General features: G+C 41.4%; 1 protein-coding gene across 1 annotated transcript in view; it reads right to left on the bottom strand.

Annotated features, from left to right (window-relative positions):
• Nucleotides 1–23,300, bottom strand: part of LOC149783507 (uncharacterized) — a 74,233-nt gene extending 50,933 nt beyond the window's left edge. The window contains exon 1 of the mRNA XM_089932857.1: nt 21,221–23,300. Within this exon, the coding sequence (XP_089788983.1) occupies nt 21,221–23,202 (1,982 nt within the window). The 5' untranslated portion in view covers nt 23,203–23,300. The remainder of the gene's footprint in view (nt 1–21,220) is intronic.

Here is a 23,300-nt window from a genome sequence, read left to right as displayed (position 1 = left end):
GTAGAAAAATGGCGTTAAAACTCCAAATAACAGCATACATGCATACATAGTTGATGAGAGAGACAAATTAAATTGGCATATATATATATATATATATATATATAAGAGAACCCTCCTCTGCGAACCTGGTTTCACTCAAGGAAGCAATGTCGATATTGTAGTGTGAAAGCTCCTTATCAACTAGGGCTGTTCCCTGTGAGGTCTTGCTACGTTCTCTTTGTCCATGAGAGTACGGATGTTCCATGCTCCAATAAGAAGCATTTTTCCTTGATAGTTTTGACTGCAGATATGGATGATCTTGCCAGCTACAGCAAGCTGGCCAGATTTTGATGGGCAGGCTATTTTTTAGGCCACAGTTTTTAGGCCCTTCCCTATGCAGGGTGATCAGTGCTATCCTGAAAAGGTCTGCTCTGCCACCCTGAATGATGCCGAACTGTTCTGCTGCCCTGGATACAGATCAGAGCAACCACTTGTCCAAGCGCCGCCAACATGCATGTCTCTGAGTACAACTCCCAGTGGTCATCTCCACCTATTGCATCGCCAGTTGCCCATCGCCGTAGGACTTTCGTAGGTGCAGGTAAGGAACGATGAGTGTGATGATGAATAATGATAGGAGTAGTGAAGTAGGACCCTTTAGCCTCAATGGGAATTAGCATTACAGACCCCTCTGGGATGATATAGCCTCAAACTATTTTTTAGTACACCCTGGGACTGTATAGCCTCAAGGGAAATGGAACATGGGAATAGTGGTCTGTATAGCGACAAATAGAAAGACAGCATCTGGCGTCACGGTAGGGGAGATTGGTAACAATGTTGCAACTAGGGGCAGGTGACGTCACAGGACTGAGCAAAGAGCGGGGTGTACAGAGAGAACACAAACAAAACGTACGCTATACTGATACAACATTTTTTTTTAAAATTTAAGCAAAAAAGTCATTTTCTTTTCGAGGCAAATGAGAGGCCCTGAAAAGGGCCTTTGGTTTCATGTTAACATCATGCCGTTAACATAGAGGGCATCGCTTAGGTCTCCTTCTTTTCGTCAAACTTTGTCTCACTTCTGGTCCGTAAATCAAAACCGTATTTAAACAGCCTTGCCTCTCCACATAAATTCTTCTCTTCCAAACGCTTGTATCCGTCATCTTGACAATGGTCCACGATGATCTGACATACATGGGTAAGTCCGTACGGAACAACATTGAAGATACGAGAGTAGAGGATTCCACGTTGGTCCACATCATGTGATGAGAACACGTGAAGGAATGCAGCGAACTGCGGTTATTTATACGGGAAGGGAGGATCGAAACGGATTGAGTTCATTCACCAATCCAAACACGCGTTACAAAATTCAGTCACCACACGGAGTCAGTAGTCCAATCCGAAGAGAACAGTCTGTGACGTCACATTAACTATATAGAAGCGTTAGCGTCTGTGCGCAATCGATCCATGCGACAGTTTTCAAACATGACGGAAACTAAGAAGACGATGAATTGGGGTGCACCGGCCGTGGAAACGAAAAGTGATGGAATAGCATCGACTACCCAAGTCAGCCCGGACTTACTTCCTGAAGAGATTAATTTTAATTGGGATTATGTGGATTTTCTTTCTCAAGAATTTGTTCCGGAACCAGTACCTTCGCCACCTTCTCCTTCTTTACCACAAGTGGAGAATTTTAAACAGAGACAGAAAGAAGAATTGGAGAAATTTATACAGCAGCAAAAACAAGCAGAACAAGCTTTTCTCCTTCAGTAACAACAGCAAGAAGTAGAGTTAAGAAGGAAACAACAAGAAGAAGAAGCAAAGAAATAAGGGTGTGAAAGTCAAACGGTGACGGTACTGTTAGACATTTTAGCAGAGTTAAGAAGTCTGAAACGAATGTATCAGACTTCTTTATTACGCCCGAAGAGAAAAAGACCTTCCTGAGCCAAACAAACCAACCCTGTGACTACGCCTGCCATACTACCCGTAGTGATTTCTACCAAATCATCATCGACAGTACGCAGTCTTGGCAAAGGCTTAAGACAGTTAAAGTTGATTGCTTCCTAAGTTTATTGTTTAAACAAACAAATACCCAAAAGGCCCTTTTCAGGGCCATCCATTTCTCTCGAAAAGAGATACTATTTCAATTGCCAACATCAATTAAAACTTAAAAAATAGCCCTTTTTACCCTTATGGTAAATGTGAATGTATGAGTGCATGAGTGCATATTCTTATTCTAAAAATCAAAACCAAGAGACTCTTGCTCTTTATGCTTGGTCTTTTCTGGTACAAATTTTACAATCCAATTCACAGCACAACATAGCACTTTAAAAAGTTCTTAGGCTTCTTCTGTCTCGGTGTTCACTCTCTCTGTTTTTTTAAATTTCTTCACTTCCACAGTTTTTTCCTCCACTTCTTCTTCACTTTCTCCTCGTATTCTTTTCTTCTCATGTTTCTCTTTTTGCTTGTTGTTGTTGTTGTTCTAGGGTTTAACGCCATTTTTCGGCACAAGATAGGCTATACATGGCGGCCAGTATAACTGGTGGTGGAACAACCCTGGAAAACCCAGGGAAGAACCACCGACCCACGAGAAGCTACTGGCAGGCTTTCCCACGTACCCACGCTAGCCGAGCCTTGGACTCGTTCTCTTTCTGCACGTTCTTCCGTGAGGGAGGTTACCTTTTCTTCCTGTCCATTACCCCTCTCTTCTTCTTCTTCTTGCTTCTGTTGTTTCTTGGGGCATTCTGAAGACCAATGTCCGTTTTCTTGACAATGATAACATGTAACTTGACTTTTGTTTCTTCTAGCCCCTGTTCTGTTTTTTTTTGGACGGTCTGGACACTCTGAAGACCAATACCCTTTCTTCTTACAGATAACGCAAGTATCTTAACTTTTATCTCGAAAGGAGGATGAGTAGTCCGTCGGCTTGTCTGAAGAAAATTTTCTGATGACCCCTCGCAAAGCTCTGATCAAAGGTTCGATCTGTGTAGGCTCTTCCATCGTTCTGCTGGGTTTGAGAGTGAAATAAATATGGGAAGGCAAGACACAGGCCCTTTATATATACGCTGGTCTGCCATTGATATAAAATGACCCATGGTGTTTAACGTGTAGTCATTTGACTTTTTGCAGTCAAGATAAAACGATTGAATCAATTCGAGAAGAAAGAAGAAGAAAGTAAGAGGCAGAAACGTGATGTATCGTCTAGTACAATAGCTGAAGTCTTGGCCCAAATTAATGCCAGTGATTTTGAAGATGAAATGAGTGAACCAGAATCCAGACCCAGCGATTCTACACCCAGTCAAAGTTCACCACCCTTAGTAAACCCTGAAAATTATTATCACATGCGAGAGACGGAAAAGCGCTCCTCTAGAAAATTTAGAATCACGGATTACACTTGCAGGGTGAAGTTTAAAGATTTTAAGACCGACGTACCGCTGGAGAAAGCAGAGCTTTATCACCGAGATGTGGAATTCTTTTTTAACCACACTTAAACGTCAATGTCAAGCCAAAGAAGATGATAGCTTGAGACTTTCCATTCATCACGATGGTTTGAAATCCCCTGTTTGGATCGAGTTTAGCAGCCAAGCAGAATTGACCCCTTCCAAAGTCATGGACAAACTACAACACGTGCAACAATTCAATGACCAATTTCATATCACCAACGGAAATGCCACACTGTTCATGCCTCACGTCTCTCTCCCCAAGGGGACCGGATAATGCAGAAAAGTGTTATTGGTGGACGACCTTCGCAGCACCAAAAAGAGTCTCGTCCAAATTAACAACCCTCAAGACCACATGTGTTTAGCCCGTGCAATCGTGGTGGGACGAACGTATGCAAACAAGAACGACACTTCAGAATGGAAAAGAGCCTGGAAAACTATTCGACAATCGGACCGAGCCCAACAAAGAAGTGAAGCAGTACTCCTATTACAACAAGCCAGCCTGTCGAAATACACACCCTGTGGCATTCCTGAAATGCAAAAATTGCAAGACGTCCTAGCTCCACGTTACATCTTGAAAGTGAACCCTCAAGAAGTGCGTGGGTCTCGGTTTGTTTGTAGGCAAATATTTTAAGGATGGAAAATACATTCACGTCTATTATCACCATGAACATTTCGATGCCATTACCAGTATCACTGCATTCTTGGGATACGGTTATTACTGTGAGAAATGTGACTACGGCTATAACAATCGAGAGCAACACAAACATTGTGGATCAAAATGCTGAGGATGTTTGGCTTCTCAACAATGTCTGGACGAAGGACAAGAACAAGTGCATTGCCCTGCTTGTCTGCGCACTTTTGTCAGCCCTGCCTGTTACCAACAACATTTGAAGACACAAGGTTCATAGCAGAAATGTGCTTGTCGACTGCTGAGATTGTGTCCTACGTGTGGACAAGGCATACTCACAAAAATCCCAAGGCATACGTATGTTCAGGAAAGAAACGATGTCACATTTGTCACCAAATCGTGGACTTGGAACACCAATGCTACATTCAAAAATACCAACCCCAACAGGAAGACGATGACCACAAGAAGAAATGGAATTTCATCTTTTTCGATTTCGAATGCATGCAAGAGACCGGCATTCACATTCCTAATTTCTGCGTGGGTCATCGAGCGTGCGAGAAGTGCATACAAGAACCTATCTTTAGTCATTGCTCTCACTGCTACAAGATTCCTGGAGGACGTGAAAAAATCATTCGGGGACTGAACACGTTAGCCGATTTTGCTCGATGCATCTTAGAGCCCATCGACGAGACGTGGAGCCAAGAGGACATCGAACATTACAGAGATTGTCATTGCCATGCCACGGTGATGGCCCACAATTTCTCCGGATACGATGGACAGTTTCTACTCAGATAATATACGGAACAAGGCACGAACGTCCTAAAGTGAATTTGAACGGAGCCAAAATCATTTCCCTGCAAGTGGGACAAGCACAGTTTAAAGATTCGATGAGCTATTTGGTCATGCCTTTGAATCGAATGCCTAAAACGTTTGGAATGACAGAAATGGCCAAAGGTTACTTTCCACACTTTTTCAATACCGAAGCCAATCAACACGCCGTACTACTCCCATTTGCCTGAGGTTCGTGACGACGACCCCGACAACATGCGCCCCTACAACGAGAAGCTTTCTACGCTTGGTACCAGGCTCACGCCTCAGACCCTTTCGACTTTCGGGAAGAAATGTTAAAGTATTGTCGTTCCGACGTAGACATTTTACAGCGATGTTGTGGAAAATTTCGAGAACTGTTCATGGAACACGGAGGGGTCGATCCTTTGAAAGAAGCCTGCACCATTGCCAAAGCGTGTCCCTTAGTGTACCGCCAACGATTCATGCCTGAAAACACCCTGGCTGTCATCAGCCCTCAAACGACCAACTTTGTCAAGCGTCAATACTCGGTCAAAGCCCTACGCTGGTTACATTACTTGTGCGACAAGGAAGACAAATGAATTCAGCATGGCTGCAACGGAGGGTTCGCAAAGACCATCGCAACGTATTCAGTAGATGATTGGGACTTAGAAACCCCAAGATCGTGTACGAGATTAACGGTTGCTTATTTCACGGATGTCCCGTCTGCTACCCTGAACGTGGCACTAAAAATCAGTTTTTACAATGAACCACGGAAGACTTTTACCAGGCCACTTGTCAGCGGTGCTTGAAGTTAGAACAGCAAGGATATCAAGTGGTGGAAATGTGGGAACACGAGTAAAATCACCATTTGGAAACCGATCCCGCGTTTAAACGCATCGTGGAAAGTTACAAATTGATGGACCCCCTGAACCTGAGGGACAATTTGTACGGAGGAAGGACAAATGCCACCTGTTTTCTGTACTACACTGACGAAGAGAAAGGAGAAGCAATTAAATACTTGGACGTGTGCTCGCTATATTCTTACGTGTGCAAATATTGTCGCTTTCCTGCAGGACACACGCAATTGATGACGGAACACATCGACCTGGACCACATTCGACAATACGAAGGCTTGATCAAGTGCAACGTTTTGCCTCCGACTTACTTGTACCATCCCGTGTTACCTCACCATTGCCAAGGAAAATTGATATTTCTATTGTGTCGTACTTGTGCCGAAACGTGCAACCAAGACCAGCCTTGTCAGCACACCCAGGAAAAACGCACTTTGATGGGAACGTGGGTCAGCGTAGAATTGTTTAATGCTCTGGACCTGGGCTACCAACTGTTAGAAGTGTACGAAATTTACCACTATCCCAAGTGACAACAATACTAAATGGGTGACCCAACTCAAAAATGCATTTTCGCAGACTACCTGGATGCCTTTTTGAAACTGAAACAAGAGGCCAGCGGCTATTCTTCTGGGTGTCACACTCCCGAAGACCAAAAGACATTCAAAGAGAAATACTGGGAGCAGGAAGGTATCACTTTAGACCACATCGAGAAAAACGAAGGCAGGCGATGGTTTGCCAAAGTGATGTTAAATTACTTGTGGGGCAAAATGGCACAACGACCGGGTTTACCCAAGACGTAATATTTGACAGAACCTCCCCGCTACTTCCAGATCATTCACGACAAAACCAAGTACTTGAAACACGGGATTTGATCTTAATCAAATACGGAGAAGATCTGTACTTTGTACAAGCCGACGAATTTGGAAATGTCATCATCGCGGCTTACGTGACAGCCCAGGCTCGCTTAAAATTATACGAAGCTTTAGAACTGCTAGGGGATCGTGTCCTGTATTTTGACACGGACAGTTGCATTTACATCGATCGCCCGGGTCAACATCACCCTGACATCGAAGGAGAACGTTTAGGAGCCTGAACAGATGAACACCCCGACGAGAAGATTTTAAGTTTCGCTAGTGGCGGTCCGAAAAATTACGACTACTAACACCGGCACAAACAAGGAGAAGTGTACGCAGAGTGTAAAGTAAAAGGATTGACCCTCAATTATTGCACCAGTCAAGTGGTGAACTTTGGAGTATTGAAAGAAGCCTTGCAGTCTGGAGAGGATGGGAACTTTAAAGTGACCGCCTACCAACCGAACAAGATTGTACGTTTATCCACTCACCACATCGTCAGTCGACCCTTGGAGAAAGTCTATCAAACCGTGTGCCAGAAGCGAATGCGTCTTCCCAATCACTTCACTTTGCCGTATGGACATGTCGGTATACAAAATTGGTTCGAAGAGGATAGCCACCAACCAGAAGGATGACTTCGCCACAGAAAGAATAGAGTGAGAAACCCAATGTGAATTCCAAGTTCAAACCCTACCTTTCGATGTTCTTCTTGCCTGACTATTGTGATTGTGCCTGTCGATTGGAAACGTTTCAAAAATTGCCGACGGATAGGGAAGGATTACCTACTTCGAATGTTTTAGCTAGAACAGGATTTGTCTACTTGGGACCTGAGACTGGATTGGGATACGAAGTACAATGTTTCAGTTGCGGCCTGAAATTACGAATGGATATATGTATCTATACAGATTCAGCTATTCTGGAACATTTTCGATGGTCTCCGCATTGTCCTTACCTTTCTATGGCCTTTCCACCCATTACACTACGGTACAAGTATGACGATACCTTAGAGAAGGTAGTACCGTTGTCCAGGAAGAAAAAAAGGAAGACTTCCAAAACTAGACATAAAAAAAAACGACTTACAAGCTTGAGACTTCATTGCGACTAGTATAAAAAGGGACATTATGCTAGATCGATAGTTCATTGTGGCTACCAAGACCGTACGAACAAGATGAATACTTTCAGAGAAACACAAAACAAGTTCAGACAGGCACAATTCAAGTTTGGGGACTCTGAAGTGGAGTGCTATGTTGAGCTTTGCGATGTGAGCGATGCAGTCAAGCATCATCGGGACTTTTGTCACTACTAATACTACCACTACACCTATCATGGAAAGTGATGCTGTGCGTGTCAAACCTGACGGATGCGAAAGCGATGCCACTCGTCATCGTGGACTCTTTCCTGGGCTTCATTGTGAATAAGGATGTCAACCTTCACGTCTACCACCCTACGGATGTAATTCAGCCCTGAGCAAACTCCTATCGATGTCACCCTACCCTCATCGAGAACCTGCGAAAGACGAATATTCGTTCCCTGTGCGTTTGCTTGAACACTGCGACTTTGAAAACCGTCTTCAATCGTTCAAAGGAAAATGGCCTAAGTATCTTGGAGGACCGACCCCTGAAGAATTAGCCAGAGCCGGATTTTTCTACTTGGGCGAAAGGGATAAAGTGAAGTGCTTCAGTTGCGGTGTGTCACTTCACTACTGGGAACAACAAGATTCAGCCTACCTGGAACATGCCCGATTGTCTCTGAATTGTCACTTCTTGCCTTTAGTTGGACCAAGTCACTGAAGTGGCCTATCATGTCGTTATGAAACCAGATTGGCTAGGAGTCAAACGTTGGACACCACCGAGACCAGTATTTAAACCCCATTTAAAAAATGATATTGCATCATTACCTAAAGAACTGCAACAGAAGATCTAGAAGGAAGTTTGGCAGGGACTTGCCAGAGCGAAATTTCAATGGGTGACTGAAGAACTTTTGTGTCGAGAAATTCACAAAAGGAAAGTGAAAAAGTTAACAAATGTGTTAGATTTCTCTGGATCAAGGGTGCGTTGATCCTATTATTCCGCTTTAGACCGTTTACATCAGAAAATTTCATTGACCGACAACTGATAAAAATGCAAGTCAAACGTAAAGAACAATTGCATCCGTTACGTCACCGGTGTTTAAACCACTGGTACCTGAAGCTATAAAATGACCGATTCAGTTGAAACTGTTCCTTTGGTCAGACATTCATCAACTACCCCTTGTTTCAAAGGATTGATTTGTTATTGATGATTCTTTTTGCTACCAGGTAGACTTACTGCAACAAATTCCAGAGGAAGAGTTAGAGAGTTACCAAAATCTTTTACACAATGTCACCTTGGTGAAAGAGGAAACTTCTGAACGAACTGTGATGTGCAAGTTAGTGAGTAAACAATTTAGATTCGCTACTGGAGTATAACCATCTCTGACCAGACAGTACACTTATTGTCTCCGATAAAAAGAGGGTATAAAAACAGGTTGCCATGCCACGGTTTTTATCAAAAGTGATTCAACAGATTCCGTGGAAGGAACTCAATGACAGTATTCAAACCGTGGATTATTACCATCACTTATTACAAGAACTGTTTCCGTTGAATTTGGGTCGACAAGTGGCGTGTGTCTTAGTGACTTATTTTCTGGGACTTTGTTTACCAGCCGATTCCTTGTGGACTTTTTACGAACAGTACTTACCACCCATATGGCTTTAAATAGTCACGAGAGACTCATTTTGCTCAAAGCCTTGCGTTTTCATCTGGATACTTCTCGACCTCTACGGTAAAAATAGATTTGTCATCTTTTAGCTACCGAAGACATGTATGGCGATGTGTGTGTAGCTTGTGACTTACACCCCCATTGGACAGATGTACGTGACTGGAAAGCAATGGGGTTTTGAGGCTTGGACACAAGAAGTGGCTCAGTATGCTCGAGAGTTGTGATCCTTCCTTCCAACGTCCAAGGAAAAAAGTCACTTTTCAACTTGTGTCAGTGACAGTACCAGAGGAACCCGTCACCGAGGAGAGGACTATCCTGGACATTCCTCAAGGACTCTTTCGGGAGGACACTTGTGTGACATTACTCTCTGTAGAACCTGTAAGATCATTACCCAGAACATGTTGGACAGAGACTTGTTTCTAGTCCACTTTGATCGTTTTAGTATGCATTTTATTGTTGTACTTAAGCCTTTGGCTTTTATGTATTTTAGTCTTTCGTGTTTATTTTTGAAACTTCAATAAACGTGTCCTGAAAAAAGTATTAAAACTCTTGTCTTGTCTGTTTTCGTGTCACAAGTGACATTCCTGACACTATGGTTACCTCTGCTGTCTCTTCTCCCTCTTCCTCCACTTTCAAAGTCATCGACGAACACGTAGATCGTGCCAGTTGGGAGGCTTTTTATCTTCGCCATCCCTTTAACATGTTCATTGCTGGACCTAGCGGTTCAGGCAAAATTGAATTTGTCAAACGTTTGATCGAATATAAACATTATTTGATCGATCGTCCACATCAACGAAACGTGTGGAGTTACAAAGAGTGGCACTCGGCATACAGTCTCTTGTGAGAAAGTCAAGGTGATTCCATCGTGTTTGTGGAAGGCATTCCTAACGAAGACGACTGAATCGTGTCTGACCCCCGTCAAACCCATTTGTCATTTTCGACGACATGTTAGGAGAAAACGAAGAAGAAATTAAACTTTGGTTTACGCACAAAGGGCATCATCGTAATGGCAGTGTCATTTACATCACTCAAAATTTGTCTCAACAAAGTAAAGCCCATCGCACCATCAGTCTCAATGCGCATTATGTGGTCTTGTTTAAAAGCCCTCGAGATAAATCGCAAGTGCACGTCTTAGCCAAACAGTTAGGAACGCCTTGGCTGACTCAGGCGTACGACGATGCCACTCAAACTCCACATTCCTATTTACTCTTAGATTTGAAATCTATTACCCCCGATTATTTACGATTTCGTACCCATTTGTTTCATCAACGGTGACAAGACGGAGGGCCTGTCCTATACATTCTCCGTCCTGGACTTAACCCCCAAACAATCTATAAAAACCGCGGACACATTTCGTGTCTCACACAGCGTCAACATGACGTCCCTTTAGTCTCATCTTCCCATCAAATTGATTCGTGCCTTGTATGGCATCAGTCGCGAAAAAAATCCACAAATGTGTGCTCATGTCTTAGAAGCCAGTCCGATCCCCGCATTGACTATTAAAGCAAATAGCAAATCGTTTTGAAACCTGGAGGGAGTGGTACTCTAGGAGGTGTCATCATTCGCTCGATCTTAAGATGGGATCCTAATGCCCCCAAAGTTCTCCCCAACAAAAAGCCACTCCCCAAAAAGCCAAACGAAGCCCCAACAATAAAAAGAGCAACGGTGTCAAGACCAGGTTACAACCCCAGAAAAAGAAAAGCCCCCAGTAAAAGAAACAGAGAAGTCCCCAGAAAAAGAAAAGCCCGCAGAAAATAGCTTCTACTCGCAAGAGAGGTACTTCAGCCAGGACGCAACTTTACATTCGCAAACCAGGACCTGCAACGACGGTGACCGAGTCTCTGGTAGCCTCAGGTTCATCCACTTCTCCCTTGATGACACCATGGAAGCCCGTGTCTCCAAGAACTTTTCTTCCAGTGGTGAACCCTCCTCCTCTTTAACTGCAGTAGCAGCTGCTCACAAAGTACCTGCTCGCAAAATAAAAGTCCAAGAGTATACTGGATTTTTCCAAGCAAGAACTGGCTCGATTTAGTCCGTTGCGAACAATTGCACTATGTGTAATGCCTATCATCAAGTTGATACGACGTAAAGACAATCAATGGCGACACGTTCCAGTATAAAAAAGTTCTGCGACAAAGCATGGGTATCAGTGTTTTTTTGTGCTGGTGAACTTCCAAAGATGTCACCTCAAAGAAATGAACACCGTGGCTCTCCTGTCCAAAAAGGAAAGAGACGCGGGCAGTCTCGTCATCCGACAATACGCTTAGCCAAGCATCGACCTTACCCAAAGAAAAGACACATCCGTCCAAAGAAAAAGAGGAGTCACCAAAGGGGAGGATTCCTTGGCGATTTTGGAAAACACATTGTCACCTTTATGACAAAGCGATAGTCCAAATAAAGATAAAAGGTTGTGTGCTTAGTCATCGACGTCAGTGTACTTTTGGTGAATATCCCGGAACAAACAAGCAAAGATGTCACACCCCTCCCGAAAACATCCCTCTTCTATACCCAAAGGAAAGAAAAGGAAAGGACTGCCTCCTCGTTTACAAAAACATGGGGACATGTTGCCTGTCCTGTCCAAAGCTTCTCCACACATGCGAAAAATAATTCATTCAAACGGCCTCCAAAGATATCATCGATACCGTGTGCGAATGTTGTTTGAACGTCTTGAAAGGCACTATCCTTTTGTCGAAACACCAGAAACAACGCTTAGGCAAACATCGTCATGTTCTTGGCCAAATGGTTCAAACGAAAATCCCCATTCGTCAAAAGAAGATGTTGGTCCAAGGTGTAGGAATTTTGCCACTATTGGTAGGACCTTTGCTGAAAGGAGTCTTGGGAACCATGCTGGGAGGACTCGTTGGAGCAAGATTAAAAGGACCTCTGGGGTCTCAAGATCTCAGACGTGACCCTTGACATCGAATGGAAGGACGAAGACTAGCTTTAGTACCTTACAAACGATGGATGGAATACCATCGTTGGCAAGAACAACGAACCCGCATTTGTCTCGCAATCCCAATTTCAGTAAGATGTCCCAGTTACAACACCAACTGCAGTCGTTGATGGATCGCTACGACTTGTCCGAAAGAGAAAAATCACAAAAGTACGGTCAGCTCTTGCAACGACTGCAACTGTTTCACCAGAAAGCTCCAGACGAAACAGCTCTACCCACTCTGAAAGGTTTTAAAACCTTGATGAAAAGTCCACCACCACCATCACCACCACTACTACTGCCAATGACCAAGACAGAAAAAGGAGAAGAAAAAGACGAAGGGTTTCAAACTCCACCAGAAAAAGTACGCAAGTTAACAACACCACCTACATCCAGAATTAAATGGATTAAAAAGATGATGACCACCCCTTCTTCATCAGAAGAGTTAAAGACACAAATCGCTGGCCGGACACGCAATGCATTACAAACCAAGAAAATACCACACAAGAAAAAGAGTAGCATGAGCGAAGAGTGGGTGACTTATTAACAACAAAAAATGGAGAAGGTGTTAGACAGCATTTATTACGATCCATCCCATCCTGCAGGTTATGGAGGAATTCACAAATTGTATCGTTCTGCCAAAACTCGATTGAAAAGAGTGCAACGGTGGTTACAAGAACAAGCTATCTACACTTTACACAAACCCATTCAACGCAGGTTTTCCAGAAGTCCCACCCAAGTGGAAGGCATTGATCATCAATGGCAAGCTGATTTAGCCGATATCTTTCATTTGGCCACCTATAATGGCGGCTACAAATATTTGTTTTGTGTCATCGTCGTCTTTTCCACCTTTGCCTGGGTCATGCCATTGACTTTCAAATCGAGCAGCGAGTTAGTCTGAGTCCTGCAACTGGTGTTGAAACAAAGCGGTCGTCACCCTCTTCAATGCCAAACGGACAAAGGCACCGAATTTCTGAACCAAGCTTTCCAAAAAGAATTAAAGAAACGTGACATTCATTTTTTTTACCACCGAGAATCCCAAAACCAAGGTCAGCATCGTGGAACGTTTTCAACGCACATTGAAAGAACGCATGTGGAAATATTTTACGCATCAACACACTCTGACGTACATCGACATCTTACCGTACCTGGTTCAAGCGTACAACCAATCTTACCATCGAAGCATTGGACGTGCTCCGCATAATGTGACTCCCGACAACGAAGTGCTGGTTTCTGATCGCCTGTTTGGTACGTCCCCAACAGTGGCTATCCCCAAGAAAGGTGTAGTGTTGGCCGTAGGAGATTGGGTGCGCATTGGCAAAACCAAACGCACTTTCGACAAAGGTTACTTACCTGACTGGACGACCGAATTGTTTCGTGTCACTGGACGAGTCCATAGCCGTCATCCTGCCGTCTATAAATTGAAGACATGATAGGAGAAGTGTTAAAATGAACGTTTTACGTGCCTGAGTTACAACATGTCACCAAAAAAGAAGACGATTTGTACGACATCTAAAGCATTCTCGAACGCAGAACCAGAAAAGTGGGCAAATGACGTGTCAAAGAAGTCAATGTGCGTTGGAAAAGATATCCACCCAGTTTTGATTCTTGGATCGACGCTTCGCAAGTCATTGACTATAAAAGGAAGTGACTTTCATGCCCTGCCACACAGCTTCAGCTACCGCTACCACTGCAGCGACCACTCCATCATCCTGTTCTTTTCTGCAAGATTTACAGAAACAACCCTTGAGGATGTGTTGTTGGAGAACGTATGCCTAAAACGCAAATCATCTTTTCTGCCAAATCTTTGTGGTCTATTGTGTCACCGGTGCAGTCATTGCCAATCTGAGTTTGCAACAAGGACACAAACAATTGTGGACCATTTTATTGAGCAGTTGCATCAGTTACCTTCTTCCCAATCCATCCCTGAAATTCACCTCGAACGGTAACAACGGGAATCTTGTGTGAAGTATCAGTCACCACTCCAACAACAACCCCATTTTGGGTGGAGACACTCCTCTGACTTTCAGTAACCCCTCGGACAGGCACAGAACTCTGGAATTATTAGCCACCATAACCAATTTTACTTAACCTTACCCAGCGACAGTTCCACGAAGGTGTTTCCCAACAACACTTTGTGCTGTTACACGGCCAAATTACCTCAGGCCATCCAATTGGATCACGAAGCCCATTGGGAAGTGGCTTTAGTGGAAATCATTCACCCGACCCAAGTCCTCAATGTCCTTCCAAATCAATTTTTTTTTTCAGTGGAAGTTCATGACGTGCAAATGCAACAGTACTTGAATACCCATGTAATATATCATAAGAAAACACATAGCTCAGAAACTCAGAAGTCGACCTATCACTTGATCATTCCCCCAGGCTATTATTTTATTTTGATGAGCACCATTGCTTCCAGGTTTAATGTCCTGTTTCTTAAAGCTCTGGAGATTGTCAGAAAAAGTGTCACCCTTAAGTACCATCAAGTAGCTCGTCGCCTCCTGATGCAGTTTCCTGAGGAGAACAAGGTGCTGTCCATTTTATTTTGTCCTGAATTTTTTGACATGTTGGGTGGGGACATGGAGATGATGATGAAAATGATCAAGAAAAACGAATTACCACTCATTTCCGAAAACGATTCTTTTTCGTTCCCCAGTAGAACTGAATAAAGGACTGAATTTGATCTTTGTGTACTCCGATGTGGTGGAGTATAACGTGGTGGGACACACCTCCGTGCCGTTACTGCGTCTCATTCCTTTCAGAGTGGATTTTGGCACGAACGCTGACGAGGAAGGTGGAAACACTTATCACGTTCACCGCGAATTTGTACATCCTCACTATTTGCCCGTCAACAATTCTTATTTGGACACTGTCAACATTGCTATAAAAGGAGATCTGGGACAAAATATTCCATTCACCAAAGGGAAAGTCACGGTGAAACTCCATTTTCGAAAACGGTTCTCTAACGACTCGTAAGTCCTGTATCCAATGTACTGTGGCGTTGCTCGACAGCGAGGACACGGTTTAGGAGATATGTTGAAATCAGCCTTTTGTTCGGTGGCCCAAGTGTTGAAACCGATTGTGGAACGATGACTGCACGCTTTGAAAGATGTGGCATTGACACACGGTAAAGAATTTCTCCTAAATGTCATCATCGACAAACAAAACCCTAAAGAAGCATTCTTGAGAGCAGGCTAAAATGTCTTGTTGCAAACGGGCAAAGACATTTTGGGCCAACGAGAAACGCCTATAAATGCCCTGTACGCTGCCGAGTCAGGTATTTCTGTTTCCCTGACGCCACAGCAAGGACAAGGCAGAAAGAGACGACATAGAAAACACCCCTTCACAAGACTTCATACTTCTAAAGCTAGAAAGCCAAAGAAAAGAAGAACCGATCGAGACTTAAAGGTTTTTGATTATTAAATTATTGAGAAACAGAAAAATGATGCACCGAAAGTCTTGCGCTTGTTCCAAGTCGGAAGTGGATATGTTTGTCATGCCCTCCACCATGATGACAATGCAAGAATTCCAATGGGTTAAATTTCACCCTGTCTCCTCAATGACAGACTCCGCTCCCATCGAGTTTGAAATCAAAGGACAGATCGATGATTACATCGATCTGAACAGCAGTTACTTGTATTTGAAAGTCAAAGTTCAAGAAAAGACAGGAGGTGTTATAAACGGTGACGAGAAAGTAGCTCCCGTCAAAAATTTCATGTATTCCTTGTTTAGCGGAGTGGACTTATACTTGAATAACAAACCAGTCAGTAGCAGCATGGATACTTACCTTTATCGTGACTACCTGGAAAATCTCTTGACGTACGGAATAGACGCAAAAACACTCATCTCAATGCCTGTGTGCTATGGGAACCTGACGATGCGGGCGAGTTTGACGAAACCGAAATCAATACAACCAAAGCACACAATGAGAGATTTGTAGAACGAAGGACAAAATCAAAGAGGGAAAGAGTTAAGAACTGATGGATCGTTTGCATTTGGATTTGTGGTTGCAAGAGAAGAATTTGCTGAACAGGGTGGATGTCCGCTTGAGACTGAATCGCAGCATTACTGCTTTCCATTTAATGGCTGATAGTACCGATTACAAAATCATCATCCAAGAAGCCAGACTCTACGTGCGCCGCGTCGAAGTGTTACCTAAAGTGGGAAATTACATCAGTCACACTTTGAGCAGAACGACCGCCAACTATCCGATACGACGCGTGGAAGTGAAAACCTTCACTATTCCTGCTGGACAGCAATCCATGGTCGAAGATTATCTGTTCCAAGGACAATTAGCCAAACGTTTAATCCTTGTATCGTCGAGAATTCAGCCTTGAACCTTCGATAAAAATCCTTTCTACTTCAACACTTTGGCGTGTCAAAAATTGAAGTGAGTCTCGATGCAAGACCTTGTGTACTCGACCCATTGAGCCTAACTTTGACACGAAGAATTACTTGAGATCGTACCTGTCCCTGTACGAAGCCACCGGCCATTTAGGAACCAACACCAGTCACGGCATTAAATATGACGATTACGCAGGAGGCTATGCTTTGTGGGCTTTTGATTTCACTCCAGACCAAGGCAGCGACGAGGGGCATTTCCACCCTATAAAATCCGGCAAGATTCGTGTGAAGATTCAGTTTCTAAACCGAGACCCTGATGTAACGGTGAACGTAATCCTGTATGGTGAATTCGACAATACCCTAGAAATCAACAGTTTGAGAGAAGTCATTCTAGACTATTAGAAGCTATGGAAGACTGTTTACCCTCTTTACATATTGGAGAATCTTTGGACATGGAAAGGGAGGAGACCATGGAAGAAGAACACCAGGTTAAAGACGAAAAGGACACCATGATCCAGTCGGGATGGCCAGAACAAGAACAGCATTTAGTCTCCTGTTTTGCTACATTCATGACAGAAAAAAATTACGGAACTGATCAAGAAAGATTGCTATGGATGTCAAAACGATCGTCCCAGTCAAATTCAACACGATAAATGTCTGATGCTGAGTGAAAAAGAACAATTGAACGAGTATCTGGAAAAAGCTTGGAGTCTCATCTCGGAAGAAGACGAGTTTCTTCAGTGATATGAAGGCTTACGTGAATACTCTTGCCCTCCATTAACGCCTCTGGAGATCCGTCGCATTGAAACTCTCTTGGACCAGGGTACGAAGTCGGAGCTAACACCTGTTTACTTGTCAAACATTTTCCAAGAGAAAGTCAGGATCGAATTGATCACTTATTATCACCTGTGAAGAAAGAAATAACACAAACATGGATTCCTGGGAACTTTATTACCTTTTGAACCACAGTTCGTATACAGCTTCTTGGAATCCTGTCGTGTGCATTGAAGATGAACTCCCTCATTGCAAACCTCAAGACCATCAAGCTTATGTGATCAACAAGGACGACAGTCATCTCCCAGGAACCCACTGGGTAGCCGTCTACTTTCCTCAAGAAGGATAAGTGGACTATTTCGATTCGTATGGATTGCCCCCTTTGGAAGACGATATCATTGACTTTATGAGAAGAAATGATCAGACAACACGATTCAATAATGTGAAATTACAAGGCACAGATTCATTGGTGTGTGGACAATATTGTGTGTATTTTCTACATCATCGCAGTCTGGGCTATTTTTTAGAACATTTAGTGACTTATTTTGATCGTCATTCTTCCAGAAATGATGAGAAAGTAGAACGATGGTTTTGTGACCATTATGCTTATCTTTTGTCTTTAGCTAGGAAACGTAGTGTACATCAATGGCCCAATGACTTTCAATAGTGGAAATCACAATTTCATTCACAAGGTTGTCAACCTTGTCCAAAATAGATAGTTAGTTGAAAAAAATGTTTATTGTTAAATTGAATTTTTACTATTAAAACATTGTGAATTGTTAGTGATAAGTTATTTGAATAAAAATGTTGTGTTTTGAAAAAATGCGTTTGTCGTTTGTTTTGCTATGGGTATCATGATTTATGCTCTTTGACTTCTCTCTATCCCTCACATGCCACTAATTTAGCATTCAGGATGTTTTCCTTCGCGTCCGCTCTTTTACCATAAACGTGGGGCAGTCTCCAGTCTGACCATCCATTGTTGACTCATCCTCCTACGAAGATGTGCTCAAGACTAGCCAAGTTGAACGAAGTCTACGTGAATTTGCATCGGGTCATGACAAGTCTGATACCGAGACCTGAAGAGAACGACAATGTTATAATGTTGAAAGTCACTGAAGACCTGGTAGAAGAGCTCTTCATAGAGGAAATCAAGAAGGAGAAAAAAGAATGGACGGAGAAATACAGACTTTAAAATCAGCAAAGAAATCAGCAGCAACAAGAACAGCAGGAATAAGATAGAGGTTTTGTCGACTGTCGTGTCAACACGAAAGAGTTCTCCTTATCTTTCCGAAGAAGCAGACCGTACCCTGTGGGAAAGCCTGACGCCAGACGAGGTCGCATTCTTAGATCCTAAAAGATTGCCATAGCTCCTCGTTCACACAAAAAAACAACCCTTTTCAGGGCTACCACATACTCTAGAAAAGAAATAATCATTCCATTGCCTATGATATGTCAGTCAGTTAGAAAAAAATAGAAGTGCGTCTATAAGCACATGAATTCTTTATCTTGATTAGAAAATGCGTGTATAAGCATTTCCTTTAAGTTGCTTCTCAAAAATTTTAAATATTGATTGTCAGTTAAAAAGTGAGTGTTTCTTTTAGGTCCGTGTGTGTGTGTGTGTTTGTATGAGCTCACGTACGTTTGTGTAGATAGTAGAGTGTGTGTTTTGTTTTAACCTTCCCTTCTATGTGGATGGTATGTTTGGGTTTTGTGTTTGCTTCTTCGCGTGTGTGGATAGTATAGTTTGGGTTTAAGTTTTGGCTTCTTCGCATTTGTGGATAGTAGATTATGGTTATGTTTCTGCTTCTCGGTGTGTGTGGATAATATAGTTAGGATTTGATATTGCTTCTTCGCGTGTGTGGATAGTAGATTTTGGGTTTGTTTCTGCTGCTACACGTGGGTAGATAGTAGAGTTAGGGTTTGATCTTGCTTCTTCGCGTGTGTGGATAGTAGATTTTGGGGTTTGTTTCTGCTGCTCCGTGTGTGTGGATAGTAGATACTTACATACATTATTCATAAGATACCCATGTTAAATTCATATTTTGATAGGTTACCATGCAGCTAGAACTAAAAAGAAACATAGGGATGAAGGAATGGACGAAGAGATGGGTAAATAGAAGTTTGTTTGTAAGTAGATGCATGTCCCTTATTATCGTCAATGAATATAAGATGAAGAAGGAGTTTATAGTTAGAGAACTTTATTTCGAGAAGGTGTTACTCAAATATTATTAATACATGTTTGGTCCAACACATTATTATTGCTAGATAGAAAGATGGATGGATGGAAGGAAGAATACATGGATCGCTAGATAGTTTAAGTTACTTATGTACCAGTGAGCAAAATGACCTTTAAACATCAACTAATGAATGATTTGAAAACCAAATAAACAAATACTGACACTTTTTGACATTTCAGATAACAAAAATAAGGAAAGATTGAATATTAAATGATAAATCTATAAAATAAAATTGATTAAAAATAAAAAAAACAATATAAGATGATTAATTATTTATAAAATACTAGATAGTAGACATTATGCACACCATAATTTTTATTATATAAATGGAGTTCTGTTAAACACCTAAGATGTCAAAATTATATCAAGATTTTTTTTTTTTAATTTTTAATCAACTTTTTTTATAATTTATTTTCTATATCTTTAATAAGTGTGCATTTTACATAATACAAATATTGATAAAACTGTTAATCTCTATTTAGTAATAAATTATATATATATATATACACACACACACACACACATCTATCCATCCTTACATGCATATATAAATTTTTCCATCCTTTTATATACATCTATATATCCTTACATGTATATATACATCTATCCTTGCATGCATATATACATCTGTATATCATTACATGCATATATACATCTTTATATCCTTACATGCATATATACATATATAAATCTTTACATGCATATATACATATATCTATCCTTACATGCATATATACATCTATCCATCCATACATGCATATTTACATCTATCCATCTATTCATCCTTCATTACATATATCAGTATAGTATCTCGGCTAGAATGGAATTGATGTATAAAGGAAGAAGCTTAAATCATCATCAGAGAAATAAATATAAACCAAGAAAACTGACCAGTACTAAGGCTGATGTATTTTAGCACGGGTTATTGTTGGATGATGATGTCTCAGGCTAAAATGTATTTCTGTTTGACACTGTCAATATTGTGAAATAAACTGTCTCCTCTGACCAGTGTACATTACATTAAAATGTTCGGTTATGTCTTTAAATGTTTTTATATTCAATGTAAAACATTTCCAACTGTCTTCTGTAAGAAATGTTTAGAAGAAAATGTACCGTATTAGCGCTATTACAGATTGTGTTGGGTTGAATAATGATCTAAAGCTGGGATGATTTTTAGGGATAAAAGTGAGTAACTCAATTTTTTCTGGAATTATATTTTCATCATTTTATTATTCACAAGTCACAATATTTTAAGTCATAAAATAAACATTCAAATTTCATTTTCTTTTCCCCAAATTTTCTTTTCACATTTGTCTGCATAAAAGGACTTGCCACCATGTTTGCAAGGATATATAAACTTTGTGCACAGGGAAGATGTTTCCAGCTGATTACACTTTAATTAACAATAATGAAATGATAATTCTTTTTAAATCATGCCAGGGTTATTGTCTCAGGATAAAAGTGATTTTTCTAAATTTAACATGAATTATATTTTGATCATTATATCATTAATGAGTCACAATATATTGAGTCATAAAATAAGCATTCAAATAAAATATAGAATATTAAAACTAAAATTAAGCTGATGCTTTGTTTGTAAATTTATGTGCATAAATATATTTGCATTACCTTCTATATCTTTCAAGAGAGATGTACTATTTGTGTACAAAATAGTGAAGTTTCCCACAAGTGTTACTTTGATTAGTGATGACAAAATTATCCCTACTGTAAGTGAAAGAAATTCCTCTTGGTCTTTGAGGAACACCAGCGGTAATGACCTGTAGAGCAACACCATTAAGTGATAGTTTATGAATGTTGTTGCTGTTAAATCCCACAACATAGATATTATCTTCTCTGTCCACTGCTACACCCATTGGATATTCTAGGTCATTGGATAGATAGGCAAAGTACTGTTTTCCATCTCTCAGACCAAAACAATATACGGCATGATCTCCACTGACAGATATGTAAACACGTAACTTGGACATATCTAGAGCAGTATGAGCATGTGTATTATATGCCAGCTGACAATCAAATTCATGGTGCAACTTGACATTTCCATTCCTAGTGATAACACTCCAGTAACATTTCTTACTAAATGTATCATCACATGGGCCAGATACAACGATCTCCTCCCTGGTGACTGCGTCAACACCACAGCATTTATACTTGGTTGTTAAAGTCTGCGTGTCTCTAATATACTGGTCTCTAATGGACAGAAACTGGACGGTTTTCTTATCATGCATTGTTATAGCAACTTCATTGTCTCCTATCAGACACATGCCTAAAGGATTTCCAGGCAAGGTGTGGCCTGTGATGAAGTTATGCAAGGAATCATACAGACAGCATGTCTTATTATTGTGGTCTGCCAGAGCAATGAATCCGTTGGGTAACTGGACGATACCTAAGTAACATGGTTTTGTTTCACTTGGACAGTGAACGTCAACAACTCTAGAGAGCTCTACAGTTCGTTTTTGAAGAGATGTCATAAGACTTGTGCATATAAAATCCTTAGCCACCTCTTCACATACTATTTTCACCAAACCTACTGAATCTTTAGAAAGTACTGCTTGGATCTTGCTGTCAAGTTCAAGTCTTATTCTGATGTTATCCACTTTTTCAAACTTCTCTTGAATCTGATCACTGTAACAGTGTATCTGCTTGATCATTTTGCTAGCCACAAGAAACTTTTGTGTATCCGACCCAAATTGGCCAACCATCTCTAAAAGTGCATGAGAGTTTCTGATAGCACTTACCAGAGACTGACATTGGTGATTTTGTTCCTGTTTTCTGATCAACCACTCCTTGTAAATTCGATTTCCCTCAAGCTTCACCATCTTCTCAATATCATCCAGCACAGCATTCAATTTCTTTCTGATATCTCCAAATTCTAAAGAAATACTGTTAACATCTGACTCCATAATACCTATATTTTCTTCATTCATTTCCATAAATTCCTTAAGATGATCCTCTAATTTTAGAATTTGTTCTTTCATTTTTTCTTCCTTCATCTCCTTCAACAGAACTGAAAGATTCTCTTTCAATTCGAGCACATCCTGACATGCTTTATGATGAAGAAAAGAACATGTCCCGCAACAGGCAGTCTCGTGGCTCCTACAGTAAAACTTGATATCTTCATTATCATGTTCAGGGCATCCAAATCCCTCTCTAAGTCTTATGCGGATTTCGGGATTATTTTCTAATTCTTCTGTGCTAATAATTTGATGGCTTTTAGTCATCTTCATCTTTCGATGGTATACGGTACAGTTATCACACATAAACTCTTCACATACGACACAGAATTTCTTAGCAAAGTCTGATGAACTCGAACATACTTCGCAGAACCGTTCCACTTTCGATTTCCCCACCAGTGGAAACGGACTGTTAGGGAATAAAGAAGCCCATTCTTCGACCGGTTCATTTTTATTTGATGGCCTGGTTACTGCTCTACAAACAGGACAGATAAATTCCTCAAATGTTTTATCGGTACAACTAGCCTTGTTCGTTATATAGTCCTGAAGGCAGTGTTCACAAAAGGAATGTAAGCACGGCAGCTGACGGGGATTGGTGAACCCGTCCAGACAGATCGAGCACCTATATCTGTCTTTGAACGAAGAATCGGTGATTGCAGTATCCATTTCAACAAAGACATCAAACAAAGTGGTTTTGAAGAGAGTAAATTACAACTGAGTAGTTTACAATGCACTGTTAACATTAATGTGTCTTAGAGTTTCGC

This window comes from Sinohyriopsis cumingii, chromosome 14, assembly GCF_028554795.1.
Source record: "Sinohyriopsis cumingii isolate HCF-2022 chromosome 14, ASM2855479v2, whole genome shotgun sequence".
NCBI classification, from domain to species: Eukaryota; Metazoa; Mollusca; class Bivalvia; order Unionida; family Unionidae; genus Sinohyriopsis; species Sinohyriopsis cumingii.
The sequence above is the reverse complement of the archived record's forward strand: the minus strand, read 5'-3'. Positions and strand labels throughout refer to the sequence as shown.